Source organism: Falco punctatus, assembly GCF_963210335.1.
Source record: "Falco punctatus genome assembly, chromosome: 14".
Lineage (NCBI taxonomy): Eukaryota > Metazoa > Chordata > Aves > Falconiformes > Falconidae > Falco > Falco punctatus.
The window spans coordinates 16,519,718-16,541,085 of record NC_137594.1 but is presented as its reverse complement, the minus strand read 5'-3'; the positions used below and the strand labels follow the sequence as shown (position 1 = coordinate 16,541,085).

The 21,368-nt window shown below is 37.7% G+C and overlaps 1 protein-coding gene across 7 annotated transcripts in view; it reads right to left on the bottom strand.

The window, feature by feature from the left end:
* The window catches only part of ADCY7 (adenylate cyclase 7), a 67,112-nt gene that overhangs the window by 2,922 nt on the left and 42,822 nt on the right, over positions 1 to 21,368 (bottom strand). For all 7 annotated transcript variants that reach the window (XM_080411220.1, XM_080411221.1, XM_080411219.1 and 4 more), the window contains 19 exons: positions 20,226 to 20,353; positions 19,834 to 19,992; positions 16,222 to 16,354; positions 14,732 to 14,917; positions 13,753 to 13,796; positions 12,836 to 12,916; positions 11,718 to 11,790; positions 10,818 to 10,915; positions 10,128 to 10,212; positions 9,162 to 9,299; positions 7,909 to 7,971; positions 7,273 to 7,311; positions 5,686 to 5,849; positions 4,354 to 4,435; positions 3,640 to 3,795; positions 2,772 to 2,918; positions 2,229 to 2,336; positions 1,305 to 1,419; positions 95 to 219 (listed from right to left, as the gene is read on the bottom strand). In XM_080411220.1, the coding sequence (XP_080267346.1) occupies positions 95 to 219; positions 1,305 to 1,419; positions 2,229 to 2,336; positions 2,772 to 2,918; positions 3,640 to 3,795; positions 4,354 to 4,435; positions 5,686 to 5,849; positions 7,273 to 7,311; positions 7,909 to 7,971; positions 9,162 to 9,299; positions 10,128 to 10,212; positions 10,818 to 10,915; positions 11,718 to 11,790; positions 12,836 to 12,916; positions 13,753 to 13,796; positions 14,732 to 14,917; positions 16,222 to 16,354; positions 19,834 to 19,992; positions 20,226 to 20,353 (2,124 nt within the window). The remainder of the gene's footprint in view (positions 1 to 94; positions 220 to 1,304; positions 1,420 to 2,228; positions 2,337 to 2,771; positions 2,919 to 3,639; positions 3,796 to 4,353; positions 4,436 to 5,685; positions 5,850 to 7,272; positions 7,312 to 7,908; positions 7,972 to 9,161; positions 9,300 to 10,127; positions 10,213 to 10,817; positions 10,916 to 11,717; positions 11,791 to 12,835; positions 12,917 to 13,752; positions 13,797 to 14,731; positions 14,918 to 16,221; positions 16,355 to 19,833; positions 19,993 to 20,225; positions 20,354 to 21,368) is intronic.

The window sequence follows — 21,368 nt, the reverse complement described above, 5'->3', positions numbered from 1 at the left end:
TGTGAAATCCTTCTGATTACTCACATATTAAAAAAAATACACCCATACCCAATCAGAAATGATTTCTTAGGCATTCCAAGGCTCATACGTTTACCTGGATTTTCCCAAGTTCCCCCGTGCTCTCCATTCGGCTAGCAACATTCACGGTGTTGCCCCAAATATCGTACTGAGGCTTCCGGGCACCGATCACACCAGCAATCACAGGGCCATGATTGATCCCTGCATAAACAAAAGCAGCTGTCATTCCTGAGGCAGGACGTGTGACACCTGCCTTCACTGTTAGCCGTAAGTCACGAACTTCAGGGGAATAAAACCACGAAACAGAAACCCTGCAACGTGTTTCCAGCGATCGGCATTACCACTGTTCTATAAATATTAGCACTGAGGCTCAGGAGAGGTGAAATGGCTTATTCATTGTAAAATGGGAATTCTGAGAAAGAACTAAGGCAAAGTTCAGGCCAAAGCAAAATTCTTCATTTTCTACTTTTAATACATAGAAATAAGCATTTGTACAATGACAATACCGCCTTTAGTCAACAGTTAGTAACAGGGTACTTCACTCTTCATCCCTACCTTTGATTTTCTCCAAACTCATCCAGCCACAGTCCGTGTATTGCTCCCTCCAGTGATTAGAAAAGCCCACCCATGAAGGAGCTTGGCAGATTTAAAAAGCGGGACTAGACAACACTACCTTCAGCTATTCAGATTTTTATAATAATCCAAATACTGCGTTCGATACCGAGAAGGGCTCCACAGTGCTCTGTGGAGTGGCTGGAAGAAAACGGGCATATTATGAGCAATCCAGACCAAATAACTTGGTTGTAATAATAGGCCGTGGCTGTAACAAGCTGCAGGTGTTGTGAAGGACGTGTGCAAGGCCAAGGGAGACAAAGAAACTGTGTATTCGCAGAGAGATAAGAGAGTTGGACAGAAAGATGAGAAAAAACAGGATGCCTGCATAAGGGGGGAGCAGCGTGTGGGCACCACAGCGGGACCAGTCATAGGGGAGATGGAAGCATGTGAACAAGTAGTTTTAACCTGTCACCTTTTACATAACAAAGCGTGCGTAGCATGTGTATTTTTAGCTGGGGGTATAAATTGGTGTGAGTCTATTAATAGCACCTGTCGACTACAAATTGCTGTGAGTCTCTTAATAAAGTGGCACTAACTTGATCACATTGGTCGTATAAGTTGTGTCCGAGCCTTCTGCATCAACAGCGCTCAGTAATTTACCTAAATCACCCTACTCCATTCTTCATTTTTACGGAGCGACAACGTTCACATTCCTCACAAACTGAACTTACCAATACGTAAGCGGAAATTGTTAAAGGAATGTCGGTTGATGCCATCCAGTTTACTCATCAAGGCAATTCCATATTCCACCATAATCCCAATGTGAGCATGCTGTCTTTCCCTATCCTACACAAATAGTAACACATATTAACAATCAAATTACAAACGATTGTGTCAGGCTACTATTCCAAACCAGTACTATTAGTGAATAAAGTATGGATTTGTAAGGATAAGGCCACTCACCCTTGTAACTGTGCAGAACCGCACAGTTCAACAAACATTCAAAATGGATTTGAAAATTATATGAAATTCAATTGGAATGGCTATGAGGCAACAAGCAAGATACAATTAAATTTTATAATGAATTTATGTCTGTTCTTTAGGATTTCAGATTTAATTTTACATCTTTTGTATACATTATATACATGCATCCTAATGTCATAGACAAACTGGCTACAGTGAAGGTGAACCTGAGCACAGAAATTGGTTGGCATTCCTCTGGGTGACAGACAGTTTCAGATTTGGATCTGACGTGGCACTTGAGGATTCTCTTTTTGTGCCGGTTCTCAGGTATCACAAAAAGCTTACTGTCCAACTCTGAGACAGGCTTTTCTTTTTTTGGCAGCCATTCTTTGACTTCCCCATTATTAGAGCTATTCTGCTATGCACCTTGAAATGCTAAGCTACTGGAATCAAAGATAAAAGGTGTAAAAAGTATGCTGGGGTTACAGACTTAATACCTGCTTAGAAAAAAAAAAAATGGAACTAGAGGAGAACAGTGAATTCAACAGGAGACAATACACTTCTATTATCTTTTTCCACATTTCAGAAAGTCACTCTTGGTGATTTACATGTAATCACATCACATTTTGTTCCTTAGAAATGCACCTTACGTACACCCAGAATACCAAAGGCAGATTTCAGAGACAACGTACCTGGTTGTTCTCTTGGCCTGGCATAACACTGAGACCAGCTGCTGCCATGTAAGTGCTTCCAATGGTTTTTATTTTTTCAACACCACTAAATTTAGGTTTTAACAAGAGCTGTTCGAAGGGAATGAAAATAGCAACTTTAGACTTTAATACCATATTTCAGTGTGGGATTTAAGGAGAAATCTTATACTGTCTACAATAAGCATTATACATCTCCAGGAATACCAGTAATCACATGAAAATTAGGTAAGGAAGTACTGAGGATTCGTTTCATAGTTTTGCTCTGCCTGCTCACAGGAGAAATAAAAGTGCTGAAATAAAGCTGTGAAATCCAGGACTTTCAAACCGTACTGCTAATGCAGTAGACCACGTAGTTTAAAAACCCCATCGGATGGGAACACATCTTTCAAGATTGCAAGGCTGAAGTCAGAATATCAACTCAGCGTAACAGCCTTTTCCCCCCCTATAATACTCAGAGATCTAGCGAAACATTTTGTTTTGCAGTAAATATGTAATCAGGTCCATTTCTGCAAGAAGCTCAATTACCTCATCAAAATCAGCAATAATTTCATTTAACAGCCGCAAGCATTCCAGGCCTTCTTTATTGACATCACATTCAGTATAAAACACCTTAAAATCTGGTACTGATGCAAACATGACACAGACACAGTCATAAGATTGATGGTACCAGTCCTACAGGGAAATAATATATTCACACATTATTAGCAGTCACCTTCTGCCACAGGTATTTAAAACTACGATGATTTTTTGTAACCAGTGATCAAATTACGGTTTTCCTATGAAGTCAACTACAGTACTTTACAGTGGGCATCTCATATATTATCAGAAATATTAATCATTTTGATTAATCTAAGGGAAAACTCATATACACACAGACGCACACACACCTTAAAGATTCTCGTCTATTCTGGACAGTACCAGTCTTCTGACACTCACCATGTCTGTGAAATCAGCAATACTTATTCTGATGACATGCTAGCAGAAAAAGATAGACGTCTTAAAAAAAAAAATCATTATCTGTGAACTTCGCGCTGGGACTGTTACCAAGGAGATACTAACTGTTCCTCAACTAACTTCTTTAAAAAGAAGGCCTATCTTCCCTGGTAAAATGCAGTCTTTGGAAAGCAGTAAATCCTTTTTAAATATTTGCCAAACTTAAACTGTGGCCTGAAGCCGAACTACCAATGCTGAAAACACATTTCAGTGACTGACACTGAAAGTTTGCATTTTTTGAGACCATGTAGATAAGAGATTCTTGGGTTTACAAAGGTCTTAGGATACAAACAAGCAGCAAAGTGGACATAACCCTACAGCCTTCTGTGTGCTTGTTAGCGTGACATTCTGTCACAGAAGTCCAATTTACTGTCCGTCACATAGCAGAGATCAAACATACCTCATTTCGTTTCTCACCAATGAAATATGCAGCAACATGCGCTGGAAGTACATTTTCCAGCAAAAGCCTGTTCACATTCTCCATCGTTTCGAACTGTTCATGTTCTTTTTTAAACTTATTCTTCCACAGGCAATCCAGTCGACAGTAATAATCAATCTGCAAAGGAATCGAATATGATAAATTAATTCCATATAATATCTCACTGAAAAATATTAGAAAAATATTCAAAAAGTGTGGTAGCAATAGTTTCTTCAAGGTCTTTGGAGCCTATATAGTTATGAAAAATGTGCTTTGAGAAGGAAGCTCAGAAAAATATGAAGCAGTCAGTATGAACAAATGCCATTTGGGTACCATCAGGTCTATTTACAAAATGACATTTTAGTAATATGGTGATTATTTTTATCTTGAATTACTGCCTTGATTTAGAATTAACATTGACATATCAAAAAACTGGAAGAATTTGAAAGTTTGATTTCTGTAATGCAAACACTATTGAAAAATATTAAAATGTTCCCCATCCTTTCATTGTAAACATTTTTGCATTAACTAAGTACAAGCGGAGTACATTATCTACAACTAAGTACAAAAATATATAAAAAAGATAAAAATCTATACTAATTTACAACACAATTTCAGTGATCAACACTTTGGCATTTTATTTAAATCAACCTGCTGCAAGTAAAAGACCTAACCTATTGCTTTTTAAACACATACCTGTTTTGCAAGTAAAATTAGGGTTATGTAAAACAGAACCAGATATAAATTAGTCATTATCCTTGGCTCTTTGATGAAAAGCCTGAAAACAAGAAAGCAATACATAGTTATCTGTATCCTTTTAAAAAATGCACATAATTAAGGGGGGGTGGGGGCGTAAGGGGGGAGGGGGGAAGGCAGGGGAAGAAGAGCATAGCAGGAGTAGGTGCCTGTGTTCAGACACACAGCACCAATGCTATTGTTCATTGGTGCCAGTGGCCGGCTGGTTATTCGGTCCTATCCTCATAACAAGGAAGGATTATGGTTCGGTTCAGTACACCAACTGTGTTTCACACGATGACAAAACGGGTGCTGAAACCTCGTTAAGCAGCTATTGTAGTGAGACGGTCAAGTAAACACGGCTTTATCTTAATGAAGCCATCTTAATTTCCATTGCACGGTTTCAGCTTGCCACCCCACACTGCCCCACAAAAAGAGCCAACAAAACCTAGAAGTAAGAAAAGAAACTTTCTTATTTGCAGCAGGAAAGATGATAACAAACAAAGACCTGCTTTGCTAGAACAAAGACAGCCATGAAATCACACCTGTGTGTAGTGCCATACAAATCTGAGGCACCACTCCATCCATAGTAAGATCAGTCTGTCTTACCACACCTATTAATTTTCACAAATGCATCAAACAAAATTCTCATTATATCAATAGCCTGGGATTAAGAGGCTAAATTAAGAGCTCATTTAGGCTTTTTTAAGCTGTGATGACAGCTCACAGTTAGCCTCTGCAAAATAAATGTATCCTAATCTTCAACTATGAGACTATGCTGAGAATCTGAGAAAGATTACAAATGAACAGTAAAAGCCTTCTACGCGATCCCTCTTAAATATTTTTATTGTTTCTTCAATTAGATCAGGTAAATTGCTGTTACTTTTCAAACCATATGCAGTTAGTAAGTTAACTAAATGAAGAGTTCACTATCCTGTTGACTAGCAAGTCTCACAAGCAGTTGAACAGCAGACTTTCAGCAAGACTTTTGTTCATAGCTTAACAGATCAACCTTATTACAAGACTAATGTTCTACCCCTTAATCTTTAACGTAAGCTAAGCTTCCAGAGAGCTCAGAAGACATATTACACAATTTTGCAGAAAACACACACATACTTAAAAAAAACATACTAAAAAAAAAGGTGATATGGCCTAATATGATTTCCATGTCATTAACTTTACAGAAAGCTTTGTAATGCCTAACTTATATTTCAGTATTCCAGTAAGTGTACAAAAAAATCTAAGACCTTTAACAAAACATTATTGTCAATTATAAGAAACTTTACACTGCACCTGGTACTGTTGCCATAGAAGCTCATGTTTCTATACTGAAGGGTATTAAAAATGACGAGGTATACGGTCACAGCAATGGACAGGAGGAGAACTTTGAGTTCGAAGCTCATTTGAAGAAACACCGAGCAAGCAATGAACCCCAATATGCAGCAGTAAGCATAATACTGTAAAAGAAGAATTTAAAGAGCAGATGCATTATTCAGGCTTTATGCCTAAAACTTTCAAACCATAGCAAATGCTCCAAGTTCATGATCATTATAATTTAAATAGAAATTACAATCCCTCACTAAATACACTTCAAGCTCTATTTTTAATTGCACTACAAGGGTGAACTTAAAACTTTTTTTTTAGTTTACTTTTTTATTTTGTTACAAAGATTTAACAGAAAGCACCACACCAACATAAACAACGTCAAATAAAAACTGAAGAGCATTGAGAATTTATCTTCTGAAATCTATTAATTTAAGCAATTATTTATTTAAAAGTTTAAGACTAACCTAAAGTAGCTTCCTAGTCCAGCAAACAGGCTCTGAACCAGGAGCTCCAGCGTTCTGGTGCTCTTTTTGACAGTGGTCCCCCTTCGTAACCTCGAACAGATACCACATCCCCATCTCCCCCATCTTTAACATATTGACAGGTGTAACCTGTCTTAGCAGGTAACCTGTTGTCCAGCCTTAGACACAGCTCCTTCCTAAGAACTTTGATGCTAATAAACATTATCAAGCTAGGGCCATTATCCAATGGAATTACTGAAAAATTTCCCAGAGGAACCGCAGTTCAGGCATGGTGTCCAAGGTCAGTATGGGGTTGGGAGCATTACATCTGTCAGCTGGTACAAAGTGCATGGTGCAGACGGGATTGCTCCCTGCAGTCACCAGCACAGGTATAAGATGCTAGGCTAGTGTCCTTCAGCCTACAAACAACGCCAAAATTACCTCAGCTTCTGCTCCTCAAGGATTTCTTTCTCTTTATGTACAAAGCACAGTTTTTCACTCCTAATAGCACAGACCTACCACAGATCTGGGAAATTCTTATTTGAGCAGTTAATGTTTCTGCTGAAGTGAACAAAACTAGAACAATTTATGGGGCAACTGGGGATCAGAGCCCGCATAATAACATATTATACCAACTTCGTCATCCTAAAGGCTTTGACTGTAATCTCCAAAAGGTAACGAACACTCAGCTATAACCCTGACACCAAACTTCTGAAAAATATACCACTACATAGAGAACACTGACACAGGTCTGTTGGCCATTTAAGCCCTTTCACTCTAGAAAGATACTTTACAGGGACACTTGCAGGTACAGCTCATCTCTCAAACACAATCATCATCCTGTTCTGCTGCTTTTTCCTCTTTTACTTCTGCTTTAGATCTACTTTTAAGTCTGAAATTTCAACAAATTGCAAAGCCACACTTTATTCAGCACAGCAACAGCAGCTGAAATATCTTGAATCCACAAAGAAACTTTCTGCTGTCAGATGCCCAAAATGTTGTGGTTTACACAGCAACAGAACCTACCTGTTGTCAGTAATATATACAGTATTCAAAGATTTGAGTTTTAAATTAATGTGTATTCACTACTTACAGTTTCCTCAACACAGGATTGAGTTGTGTTTCCAAAAGGCTGATTTACAGACATGGAAGAACAGAAAATTACCAGATGAGTACAATGTGCATTATATAAGTGTAATCTGTCATTTGTCAAAAGGGCTTGAATGAAAGGGCGCTCACACAACCTGCTGTGCATTGTTCAAAAACACACCCATCATCTAAAAGGGTGGCCAGCTGACAAAGGAGCATCCCAAACACTTGGATGATCTCAAAATAAAATGCTACTTTGGAGTTAAAGGCACAAAAAATAAACCCCTCGGAAATAATCCTTTTATGTCATTAGTGCTGAATCTATCCTTACAGAAATGCTAGAGAATACCTTTCAAAGGTGCTGAGTAACCAAAATAACCCACGACTTCAGCTTTACCCATGAGTACTCCAGACTTTTGAGAAGTCCCTAAAAGATGTACAGTAAAGCCACAGCTAATAATAGAAAATATCCCTAAAACTGCCTTGTGGCACAAGTGAGTCATTGTGTTCAACAATTTAAAAATTCTGTCTTTGTTAAAAGATTAAAAGATATTTAAATGCTGCCATTAATCTCTATTATACACACCATCCATGACCCAGTTCACTTTAAGCTTAGAAATGAAGACGGTACTCTACTCACATAGGTGGTAGCACACAGGTCATTTGATCCAGTAAAGTTTGCAGGTTTGTTCTTTTCAGTAGTCTTCATTTATTGGGGGGGGGGGGGGGTGGGGGGGGGGGGGAAGAGGACAACAAACAAACAACAAAACCACCATACAAACTTGTTAGCAGGTACTTATCAATTTTAAGGTTTTTCTCCATATATTACACAATGAGTCCTGCTCTGGTTGCCCTTTCACTGCTACTGCAGTACAAATGTTAAAATACATGATATCCCATATAGTTGTATTAAACATTTATGCACACACAAGGTGCAAGAAGATTACAATTGCCAAGTATTTACATACTACTTTTCTAACTCAGAGTAAAGTGTCACATTATGGCTATGCTAATCTAACAGCTAACTGGCACAAACATGTGGCTCTGTCTCAGCCCCCAGTTTCACAGCCACTGTTCCTGTTTTCTTTTAGTCTGTCTCTGGTGGTGGTGTTCACATGACACCATTGTGAGTCAATTTAAGGACCTAAGCCAGCAGAAAAAACACTTTACAAAAGAAAATTAAGCATTTTCTACGGTATAGCTTTCAGAACACTACAAAACTTCCCATGGAATCAGAAGAATGGCAGACCAAGCACTTGGGATTGGAAGGACATCACTTCTTGTAGCTTGATGTTAGATATATTGAACCATTAACATGATGTGTTTAAAAAAAACCCCACACAGCAGAGTGGTCTTGAGCATGAGGTTACTCCAAAGGGTTGTTTTTCAAATGTACCTCAGGTGCAATACAATACTCAAATTTAAGACAGACACCGTGTGTATCTTAGTCTAGTAGTAACTACCAACAACGTCTTTAGTTTTGAGAGCAAGCCAACCCATATTCTTCACTCCCCCGTCTGCATTATTACTAGCTAGTGCAAATAACGCAGTAAACTTCTTAAAAATTCTACCCGATACAGCCAAACATTTAAACCCACATTACGAAAAAATGGAAGACCATCTTAGTGATGAGGGTTAAACCCAACAGTAATTATACATGCCATCTTAAAAGCAAGAAACAGTGATATAAACGAGAATGTAATTCTAGTTCCACAAACCGGGAGTTTTTACTTTTAATGCTTTTACGTGACATTGTGTATTATCCTTCTGTAAATCAACTCACGTTGCGAATCAGATGTTAGAAGAAGCAGCAAAAAGCACGTACTTGATGAAAAGAATACAGGAAGCTACTTAAACTGGATGTCACAGAATGAAGATAATGCAATTACTTACCAAATTAAAAATGGCTATAATCAGCAAGGCACCGATAGTGATGACTGCTAAAGGAAGCCTAAGTAACGGCATTGTTTCCACCTTCTCCGAGATTGCACAGAGACGGCGCAGGAAAGGCCACTGTTGTGAGCAGCACTTCTGTAAACAAAATTACTTTGTTTCAGTAACACAGATAATACTTTGATACATGGGAAGAAGTATTTCTAAATTTAAAATAATTTTTCTCTACAGGAGGGTGTCAAGTCTTCATTGGAATCCTAATTTAAAACTCAGAATCTAGTCAGATTAGGTGCCTAGTGCCTCTCCACAACTGAAAAGGGAGACAATGCTTCCTTATTTCAAAGAGGCTGGGTGCTAAAATTCTCTGAATTTCTGCTTTAAAAATAAAAAAACTATAATCTGATTAAAAGTTCTGGAGAAATGTTACTAAAAATATAGCGACAACCTATGTTGTATATTTTAATAGTATATTTTAATGTAATAGTGAAGTTGGAATTCTAACAGCTATGAAATTGTTGCCCATAAATTAATAATAAGTTCATACTTTTCAAGAGGCTTTATATATTATTATGAAAACTAGTGTTGCATTCAAGCTTACTTTGATTTTAATATTGTTTCCAGTACAGAAAATATCAGGATTCAAAACCAAAATTACTATTATAGACAAATATAAAAATAAAAATAAATTTTAAAAACCCAACCCCACTCAGCAACCATTACTATCTTCCTCCTTCCTCCTACCTGTCTATTCTTGCACTCAAATAATTCTGAATTACAGTGAGATTTTTCAGACACAAAAATCTGTTTCAGGCAATGAAATCTTCCAGTAGCCCAAGGTTCAATGCTTCTGTAACTCCTACTAAAATCAACAGCTTAATTTATCATCCTAAAAGACAGACCAAGCTGCTGAATTACATCCATCCACTTTTAGAACAGGCAACTTTTTTTTTTTTTAAATAAACTTACCATACATTTCTCAGCAAAGCACAGAAACAAAATAAGTACAATGACGACTGCAACAATGCCAAAGGAAATTCCTAGCTTTGCAGTTCTAAACAGAAGAGAAAGCAGTAAACAAACCACTGTTAAATGAAAAGACATTTTCAAACTGTAATTCAGACAAACGTTTGCTAACGGTGTCTCTTTAAATTTAAATAGAATTTTTCTTCTAATAGCACTGGATGTCCATACCATTGCACAGGTTATCAGAATTATCAAATATCTGCTTTCCCAGAAGTATGAGAAGAAGTTCAAAGTTCCCTCCTTGTATGTCTATAGACAGAAGGATCACCAAGCACATTTTAACCAGCTAATCCCATTTTTCTAATGCTCACTCAACGTGCTTACAGCCAAGTACTCTTATAAAACAGTATTTCTCACTTAACAGATCATCTCCCTGTGTGTACTACTAAGCAAACACAATATTAAAGAAATATTTCTATTTTATTTTCATTCTGATATCTAGGCTGTTATGCCAACAACATGAATGCACTCCTTTACTAAGGGGTGAATTAGTCCTAAGAGGTCTATGTTTCTTAAATGCAAACACCCAGGAAATCCAAAAGTTTAAACTTCAAAAAAAAGTTTCATGCACATGAGTTTCACTTTAGCTGTTGGCTAATTTTAATTATAAATTATTAAAATACTGATACTCACTTTGGCATTATAAGCATCTGTATCAGAAATATACAGAGGAACACAAAACTGGCACATGCGAAGTAACTCTTCAGTTTTAGAATAGGAATGGTGCGATACTGAAACACAGATTACAATAAATCTTAAGGATAATTCCAGAGATATTTTAAATTCTGTTACATTTCTGTGATGACACATATATGCAAATGTGTACTGTACTACTACTAAAAACATACATAGAATTAAAAGGGGAAAGAAAAACACCAATTAAAATTCACTTGAACATCTGTCAAGAAAAGCAGTCCAAAGGATAGTTTTAAACCTAGAGGGAAATCCACTGAGTATGTAAATCAGCACTTCAGATACACATAGTCAAAATCCTTATAAAAAAAAGGATATACACAGAAGTAAACCTAAAGTGTATACGCACACACACACACACACCCAGTAACTACATATGGTACACCACAGCATGGTAAATTAAAGAACAGGTATTCAAACAGGAAAAGTACACTGTACCTAACAGATAACTATTGTATTTGCCATGGAACAACCACAGAAAGCAAAGTATTTTCATTATGGAGGCAGAAATACTAGTTTTTTCTTTTTAAATTCCATTACTTTTGAGAGAAGGTTTTCATATAGTAAAGTTACCAAACTCCTACTAAGTCCCTTATAGCAAGAATTTAATTGCAGGTTAGAGACAATCTCCTTTAACCTACAGTATTAGCATTCTCAAGGAAGAACGCCCAACTCAAATGAATCACAAGATCTGCTTTCAATTAGTCGCTAAAAAGCTCTTGGGATGTACAGTCACCTCCAGAATCCAGTTTCAGAACGAAAAGGCAGGCTCATATACATTCTTAGGCTCCTCTGAAATGCAAATCAAGGACCAAAAAGGCTTATTCTGCTCTTACCAACCTCTTTTTCAAGACCGGGTTCTGCAAAAATCAGTGAAAATCCCCAGAAGTCATCCGATTTGCCACACCATGGACTGCATTCAAAGAGACATGTGTTATAAAATGTACGCGACAGGCCAAGGAGACTATGCAAACTCATCGTTGGAGCTGAGCCTCCACAGCGCACAGGGTGAGAGTGCCACTGGTTTACAGACATTTGACCATTCTACAAGGTCTTTTCGTTCCATAGCATAAAAACATAACCACTCGTATGTTATGTAGCTGACAGGCAGATCCAGAACACTCTTCACAGACAGCGGTGTCTGCCATTTACATGCAAAATGTAACCCCAGAACTTCCCCAAGGTTTACAAACAGGAAAGTATAATAGCAGACGTTAAGAGATGGCTCGCAGCCTCTGAAAATTTCCCCTAAATAATATCAGGCCCCTATTAGGAATAGCTGAGGTACAGTGATAACAGTCTGGCTAAAATTCAGATGAAAGGAAAGAGGGTTTCTTCTCAAATGCAGTTTTATATTTGATAGGAATTTCAATAATGCATTTTGAATTTAAAAAAAAACAACCCAAACCAATAAACTTGCCTATGTTTAGCTGCTTCTAAATGCAAATACAGTGCCAAATGCACCACCTGCTGCTGATAGAGCACCTACCTTCAGTGAACCAGACACTAAAACAATTTTATTACCACCCCCAAAACTGTGTTTGACTTTATGAATAGGTTTTGTTTGAGGACGGCACCCCGTTTCCTGACGCTTCTTATTTTAATAATCAGAACACAAACATTACTTCCTATCCCATCCTACAGTGCACATCAGCTCATTACTTCAGACAGTCATAAGAAACAAGGCAATAATTTTGCTGTTTCATAGCACTACGGTGCATCGAACAGCTAGACTAACCATTGGCTTCTTGCTATAATAATGCAGTAATATTCTCATGATATTAAAATTAAAACCAAAAATGAACTAAAATAAATTTTTAAAAGACCCAAAAAAAAGGCAAGACAGAAATCCTTTTAACTTTTCATTTTTGAGAATTAAATTTTACATCCAGACTTAAAATTGAAAATGCCCATTATTCTCAAAGATAAGATGAATAAAAAAATAAAATACTGCATACTTAGTTGAACTCAGGCCCTCAATGGTTGACATCATTTCATCATAAATATCTTCCTCTATCCTTCCCTTCTGAGATGAATTTCTGAGAAGAAAATGAAGCGCATGTCACAAATGCTGTTCGGCATTAATGGCTGCAGAGGACCACACTTCCTTAGTACACAAGTGGGGGAAACTACCAGAGAAGTTAAACAAGAATGCTCAAAGCTGATGAACACACACACTCATATGCACTTTACTAAGCATTTCTCTAGTTACTCATATCATGCACTTCTCAATATAATATTTTGATAAACTAATAAAATGTCTTAAGTAAAAATCATCTACTTCATTAACTCAGTAGTACAGGTACGGTGTAAGCATTTCTACATATAGTGCAAATTTTTTATTACGTTACAATGGCGTGAAATAATACTACCAGCCAAAGACATATCTTGTAAAATATAATATATATTTACCTACAATATTATGTTAAACTGTATTTTGTATTAGAGTATTTACAAATAAAATCTAGTATTTTTGGTAATAAAACCAAAAGCTGTGGTAGCATAAGCAGTTACAATATATACACATAGACAAGTTTTGAGGTGCTTTGATTTGTTTTCCACTGCTCTATGTCCCTTACTTCCCTACTCCCTTCCATCCTGCTACAGCCCATAAAGCAAAATGCAACCTGAGTGACTGAGGGACCAGCAGGACGAAGAGGGGGAAGCTTCTTTTAGAGTCTGCAAACAACAACAAACCTGAATTAAGGAGTCTTAAAGGCCAAAGATTCAGCTTAACCTTTCTAATGTAGCAATACCATACAACAGCGATTAATCAGCCAGAAGATCACACGCTTACAGTAAGTACAGTGAACAGCAAGTGGAACACAGGATCATGTATTTAACAAAAAAAGAAAAAAAAAAGTAACTGACAAACCTATCTGAAGTTCTCTGGCGCCCAGTTGAACACAAAGGTATTTCCTACATCAAATAAGGAATTAAGCATAAGTTACTCAGAAGATAGCAAACAACTACTGAAAATAAACCTCAGAAAGCTGCCAAAACCATTTGTATTCACAAATAAAAATAAAGAACCATTCTCAAATAGAAAAGTTTATAAAAATCAACCCTTTCCAGCAAAGTTTTCTGCTTTAGCAAGTGAACATTTTCTGACCAAAACAATTGTTAGAAGATAATTGAACAGATCTATCTTTTACTTTTCTCCACACACTGAAATAACTAACATCAGCAGAAGCAAGTAGACTGGAAACCACTTCCACAAGCCTGAATGGCTGGATAGTTAATTTAAAATATAATTGTAATAAATTTATTACTGCCTGTGGACAGGTAGCTGTCCACAGGCAGTAATACAGCCTTGGTGTGCCTCCAGGAGCACGCCTAAAAGCATGCACATGCCTTTCAGTTTTCAGGAAGGACAGATGGAAGGGAAAAAATGAATTTTCTTAAATTTTAAAATCTTAAGAATTCTTAATAATTCTTTACTGATAAATTCCTGTTGCAGGTGGAGCACATGGAGGGACTGTTAATTTTCTACACTTTTTAAGTAAATGTTGAGTGCATCTGGACTCTGGGATGAATTATCTTTTTTCCAAAACTACTTGTAGTGAGCACGACCACCAGATAGTAAAATGTCAAGAAAAAAAAGACAGTTTCAAAGTTTTACTTTTACTTTGAAGGTTTACTATGAGCATAGCACAGCAGAGATTGGCAGAGTTTGAATACTTTTAAGTTCTGACAGAAATCTATTGCACAGATGCCTTCTTAGTTCTGTGTACACACTGAACACCAACAGTAGAAATACAGCCACAAAAAACATGTCAGGTTTCCAGTTTCACACCATAGACACGAGAAGCAGTTTGCAATTGTAGGATGGCAATCGTTACTTTGACCCTCACCTTTCTTCGCCTTCCTTGTGAAGCTGAAGAGTCACTGCTCACGCTTTCTCTGTGGTTCAGGTGGGCAAACGGCCGGGCTGCTCCCCAGGACTCTAAATAACGTGTCATCCGAACAGAGGCTCGCATCTTCAGCCCGTCATTAACTCTTGTTTTAGGGAGATGATTATTTGATATGCATTGTTTGGACTAACAGAAAAAAGGTATTCATTTAGAAAACAGAAAATTATACAAAGTACAAAGAAATGAAGCTCTGTGTACTCAAACAGTTTAGGACTATATAATCTAGCTGTTTAGTAGGACTCTGAACTCGTATCAGGAACATGTCAGCCAACCTCCATTCCTTTATCTGATTTAATTAATGTGAGCTACAGCAAAACATGACATAACGAATTTGCTTCAGCTGTCTTTACAAGCCTTCCCTTGTAACACTGCAACATTCAGACTTCCTGGTTTATTTACAATGATGCAAGACATTGCAGGATCTTACGAACAGATACGTTTCCCTTGCAGTCAGCACACCAGCAGGGGAAAAAGACTCCCAATTCCTGAGCGAGGGTGTGTCAGAACTGTGGTTAGGATAAGATCCCACAAATTACAGACTCCACATTAGATTATATCCCTGCGTCACAGGTGAAAGATCAGGCAGTATATACAGGGTATACAGTAATACCTTTGTGGACCTACAAGGAAGCTAAAGCTACAGAATGAAGTGATACATCAGTGACTGGTTATTCTCTAACATCACAAGTGAGCAGGGGCTATTTTAATAGGCATAGATCCTCATTCTGAGAATATGCGCTATGTAAGTGTTGGGGGGTGGGGTGGTTGCAGTGTTGGGTGCATAAAACATACAACAAAGATAAAATTGCGTTCTTGCTAATTAGAAGTGGCTCTATACTGCTCCTTCCTGTAAAGGCCTTGGAGGAAGGAGGTTTGTAATTTTCATTCTTTTTTTTCTTTTGAAATATTTTACTCATCAAGCACAAGCCAATTCAAAGTAGCAATGCTCCAGGTGTTTGCAGTTACCAAGCTTTAAAGGGGCAACCAACAGTTGCTAACTTAACACCTTTAAAAGAAGGTGAAACTCACATCTAAGATAGCAAGGAAGATGCCAGAAGCTATTTTACAGGGAATATTCTATCTGAAAGTGCCCACACAGTACAGGTATTCTTTCATCACTGTATCCTACCTTTTGACCTGAATTTGTGAGAGAGACACTTCACACCAACACAGTCAAATACTTATTTTTACTCTAAGGGGACCACATAAGAGGTTTCAGCACAACACTTACTACCTTCAAGCTAACAGACATGTCATAAAACAGGATGAGCTTTCAGATCTGAAGTCCCAAATCCAAGCTACTCTGATGACTCATATCATGCTTTAATCCTGTTCCTGAATTAAAAAGGTGTACGCACCACAGACACCTATGTACCTAACATGTATGTATGCATTTGAATAAATATACATGCTTAAAAACATGCACATACCCTTGGATCAACCACCAAGTAGGTTTTGATATTCATGGATTCAAGGTAAGGATCCCTCAGGTGTCCATTGCCTTCTTCTACTTCATAAGCTTTGCCTAAGTGATTTAATGTTGCTTCAGTGATGTGTACACGGCTGAGAAGGGCAGAAAGAACAAGAGACCCAAACACTTACAGAAAGGTCACATTAAGCATTTCATTTACATTTCAATGGCCACTGCGAACATTTCTGCTTTTCAGCCATCTTGTGCTTTGGCTGCCAACTGCAAAATCCTGCCAGTACTTGAAACTGTATTTACAGTCCCCTTTACTGTGGTTCCTCATTACACATCTTTCACAGCAATTATGCTAAAAAACAGTTTCTAGCATGAGATGGTAGCAGTAAAAAATTAAACTGAAATAAGCAGAGGCATGTAAGAAACAAGAAGAAACGTCATCAAAGGAGGTCTGATGACTGACAAGACAGTCACAAGCGGGTTGTTTCAGATGGCAAGAGCTGCAGTGAAAGCTCACACAAAATGCAAGCGAGGACTGTCTGATGCTAGAAATGCACGAGGAGGGGAGGAGATGGTTACAAAGTCTGGAAAAAAGCTGGAAAAGGTTTTTTGTTAACTAGGAGGGTAAGTCTGAAAGCCTGTCTTTTCTGACTGAAACAATCGGAGAAAAGCACGACACAGCAACAACAGCAATACACATCCAAGACGAGCAACTAGTATTTTTCTGTATCCATTCACACTTTCCCTCACATGCAATTTAGTTCAGTATCCCAAATCACCTATTTCCATATAAAATATGAGTAATACCTTTTCACAGAATTTCTCAACAAGAAACTTGAGTGTGTTCCTAAAATAGCATTTATTTTCTTATATCCTACTTTCTCATCGTTCATCTTCTCACAGCTTTTCTCACTTTTCCTTAGCACGGAAGGGTTAAACACTGTGCTGTCGGTCCTACAATCCCTCAGCACAGAGCTGGGAATAGAACATTTCCAGAAAGCAAGCTGACAGTGCAGCACTCTTGCCTAACTACAGAGAGCAAGGGGATCACTGTCCCATCTTCCTTATGCTGGATATAGGTTTGCCTGAAGATGATTTAGCCAAGACATGGAGACCACTGGCTGCAGCTTCCCACAACGAAAAGTAAAAAAATTCCTCAATACTTTTGGAGACAAAAGGTAAGAGTTTTGGAATATAAAGGATGCACTGTTTTATTTGCTTACTGGTAATGGTCTCCAAAAAAACTGTTTTTCAATTGTTACCTTGATTATGCAGTTTTGTAATCGAGGTAAACCTTCAAATCTGAAATTTTAAAGCTTCTTTTAAAGCATCATTTTCTCCCAGAGGCTGAGGCATACTAAGTGATGTCTGTATTAACTGAGCCTTAAAACAGAATCACATACTGCAGCAAGTTTTCTGTGGTTTTCCACTGATCTCAAAAAGTAGTACATTTGTTCACTATCAACCATTCTCCATTTTACTAAGCTTCCTCTCCCCTCTTCCCCAAATCACACTGTCAGAATACATTTCAGATCTTACTGCAAACTTCTTTCCATTTCAATTACTATGCTGATGATTTCTCAGCGGTTATTAATGCTTAGTGGATTCCAGGCTCAGCACATCACCAAAAGCTGCTACCACTAAAGCTGTCTCCGAAAGGCAAGCTGTAACACGCACTCTTGCACTTCCCATGCTAGCACAGAATACCTAGCATACTGCACTCTGTGCTAACAGCCCTGAGAATAACATCTTCTGATCTTTTACGCATATTCATATTAGAGAGAATTGGTCATAAATGCATTTTTAATTTTTGTTTTATGCTAGTCCTTTCTGCTTTACTAGTGTACTATATTGTTAGGGATACAAATATTTTTTTAAATCAGCAAGATAAACAAGGATACTCTGTCAATGGAAATAAAATATTTGTAATGCTAGAAGTTTTCCTGCATCCTTTCTAAAGTCTTTAGAATTCCTTCATTTACAGAAAACCAAAATATATATACTTACTGTTTTAAATAAAAACCTCAAACTGCTCCTAATGACAAAACTTCTGCTTCCAAAGGAGCAGGACTAGCTAACATTGGAATGGGAAATCCCAGACACATCATTTTTACACAGAGCAGGAAACAAATAGAACATACCATCTGCAAAACGAATAGAAACCCTTCCTCCCTGTGAGGCTCAGTCTTCCACAAGTGGAAGGTTTTCTCTGGCTAATGGTGAAACACGTGATAAGCAAGTGCTAGACATGTGTAGATATAGTAAGTATTAAGTGTAATTTATGAATCAGCATGCCAACCTAAACCAGCTTTATTACTAAACGTAAGCATGAAGAACATAATGGAATAATCAAAATTGTCAAGAGTAGGCAATGGTCCTAAACGTGACTAAGAAAATATGTTTTGGTGCCATATTCAGAGTCACGTTGTTTGCTTTACCAACAAAAGAAACTTTTACAACTCCATACTCTTGTTTAAACATGCTGAGTCAACATACTAAAACACTCAGCCCGGATGGTATTGCAACTGTAAACCAAGCTCCAATTAGTTTTCTTTCTATTTCGGTCACCAATGCAAGAGAATAATTTGATATTCATATCTCCTTATTACTTTGCAAAAACTAATTTTTAAGTTAACAAGCATATACCTAAAAGCTGTCTGAGGCACAGAAGTAGTAAGAAATCCTTTAATGTGACTGGTTAGAATCCCTTTCCAAAAGAAACAATTACTTCAGTGCTTAAACATACACCCACATGAATGCCATTCAATTAATAACTACTAATTTGCAGACTACCAAGAACCTACAAAATCATGGTCTCATTTAGGAATGGAAAAAGGGAAACTATTAATATGGTCCTTTTTGATGCAGACTACAAAAAAGTTTCTTAGCTGGAGAAAATACAAAATGCTAGTGTTTTCTAAAAACATTTATAGTTGTCCTTTTCAGTAAGAATCTTAAAAAAGGCAGCATGAATATCAACCCCGAACCCAACGCTTTGCATTGTTGAGCAGCACATGGCAAGTCCCATTACTGCTTGCACTCAGGACCACTCGTTTATCCTTCCCATTCTGCCCATGACAAATGGTACACAGAGAGAATACGCAACAACCAGCAGCTCCAAACTCTCCTTGCTTGGATGCTCCTCATCAAGCTGCATTTTAATTACCGAGTTGTGTTTTTGGGGGAGTAGGGGTGGTGAATATAGAGCTAATACAAATCAAGTGGGACGGATCAATAGATTAAGAGAAACACTAGGTAAATACGCAGCTTTGCCTTGTCGATATAAGTAGCATAATCTATTCTTTAGCTAAACTTACAAATATAGTGCACACCACAAATTAACTAAGTCAACATAATGCACTGCTGAAGGTACATGTTTCTCCAATGAAGGGAAGGTAAAGAAGCAGTCGCTTGCTTCAGAATAGAATTTTATAGTCCATTGAAAACAAACTCAGAAAATACTAACATTTTACAGCTCTGGTAAGTACACATTTGTACTGTTTTCATCATCCCAGTATGAGGATTTGTGTCACAGCAGTTACAAATTCCAGAGTCATAAACCAGGATTATGAAAACCATGATGACAGAGTGAATCAGCACTGACAGGGACGATCCTCACCCAGGTACACCCGCAGACTCCATGCGGTTCGCCAAGGACACGTCGTGTGACCAGACGTCATACTGCCACTTCCGCAGGCCGATCACGCCACACAGCACGTTCCCAGAATGAATACCAACCCGCATGTTGATATCCACTCCTGTGGCTTCTCTCACCTGCCTATGGAGGGAAGAGGGTATTAAAGTGTAAGTCACACTTGATTTTCTCTCCTCCTCCTGGAGGTTTAAGTCTCATTGCACACTTAATGCAAAGGAAAAAGGCAAACTTATGACCTAACGTGTAAATATCCAACTAATAAATACACTTTGAATGCTAACAAGAAAACAAAGAATGACTTTATTCAATAACTTCATAGCCTTTATAGGCTAAAAAGTTTTCTGTGCTATACTTACTTTATTGCTTCGCACATGTCGAGTCCCATTTTAACACAGTTCCTGGCATGAACTGGTAAGGACACGGGTAGACCTGAGACACAGTAGTAACAGTCTCCCAGGATTTTTATTCTCATGCATTCATTCTCCTGTGAAATTACAGTAAACATATTTAACATTTTACTGCAAGTAGGCTAACACCACCAAAACTAGGACTTGTCTGTATTGTTTTGAGAAAGTCAAGCTTCATTCAATCCTTGTTGAAGCAAAGCTTACTTCTTCTTTTCCCACATCCAAATCCCTGGATGTTGCTCACTGGAGGGTAACCAAAAGGACCACTTTAAGCATTTCTAAAATAAAATCGTCTTGCTACTTTCTGACTTGATTCTTGGAACCGTGTACCATTAGGAAATAAAGATAAAAATAAAATTGTCACAGAATTTACCATCTAAAGGATGAAATCTGTTTATCTATCTTTTAATCTTCATCTTTATTAACATCTGAATTAACCTGAATTTTCTGCAGTTTGTTCACATTTTCCTCAATTTTTGCATGGCGACCTCATAAGTAACATTGTGCAGTATTGTAAAACCTGCACAGAATTTAGGGAGAAGTTAGGAATTAAATGCAGAAGCAAAACGAGCTTTTTTGTTTCAAATATAACTGAAGAGGAAGCCAGCACATGCTACAGTTTTCTACTGCTAAAAAAAAAAAAACTTGCAATACTATCTGACAGCAGAAAACTCTTTCCTAACTGTGCAACACGGGGGACTGCTGTCCATGACTGGCTGCAGAAAGGAAAGGGAAAGAGCAAAGAGCTCCTCGTAATGTCTTTCATTAAAACGTTATCAAAGAATTTTAACTAAAAAGGCTGCAAGCAAGCCAAGGCTAATTCTGTGAGGCTGTATAGTGATTGACTGCTGAGTAGAGATGGTTTAATTTGAGCTAGCTGACACCTTGGGCTGCCCAGCCCTCTCTGCTGTGGGAACGGCCCACAAATTCTTCAGTCAACTCCAGCATCAGCCCAAATCAGTGACAATTTCCCAAACACTAAGCTGTTCTCCCTCACCAGCCAAAGCCTTAAGAGAACATCCAGCATTCTCCACCATCTTAAGCCATTGTCCTGGTTTTGGCTAGGATAGAGTTAATTTTCTTCCTAGTAGC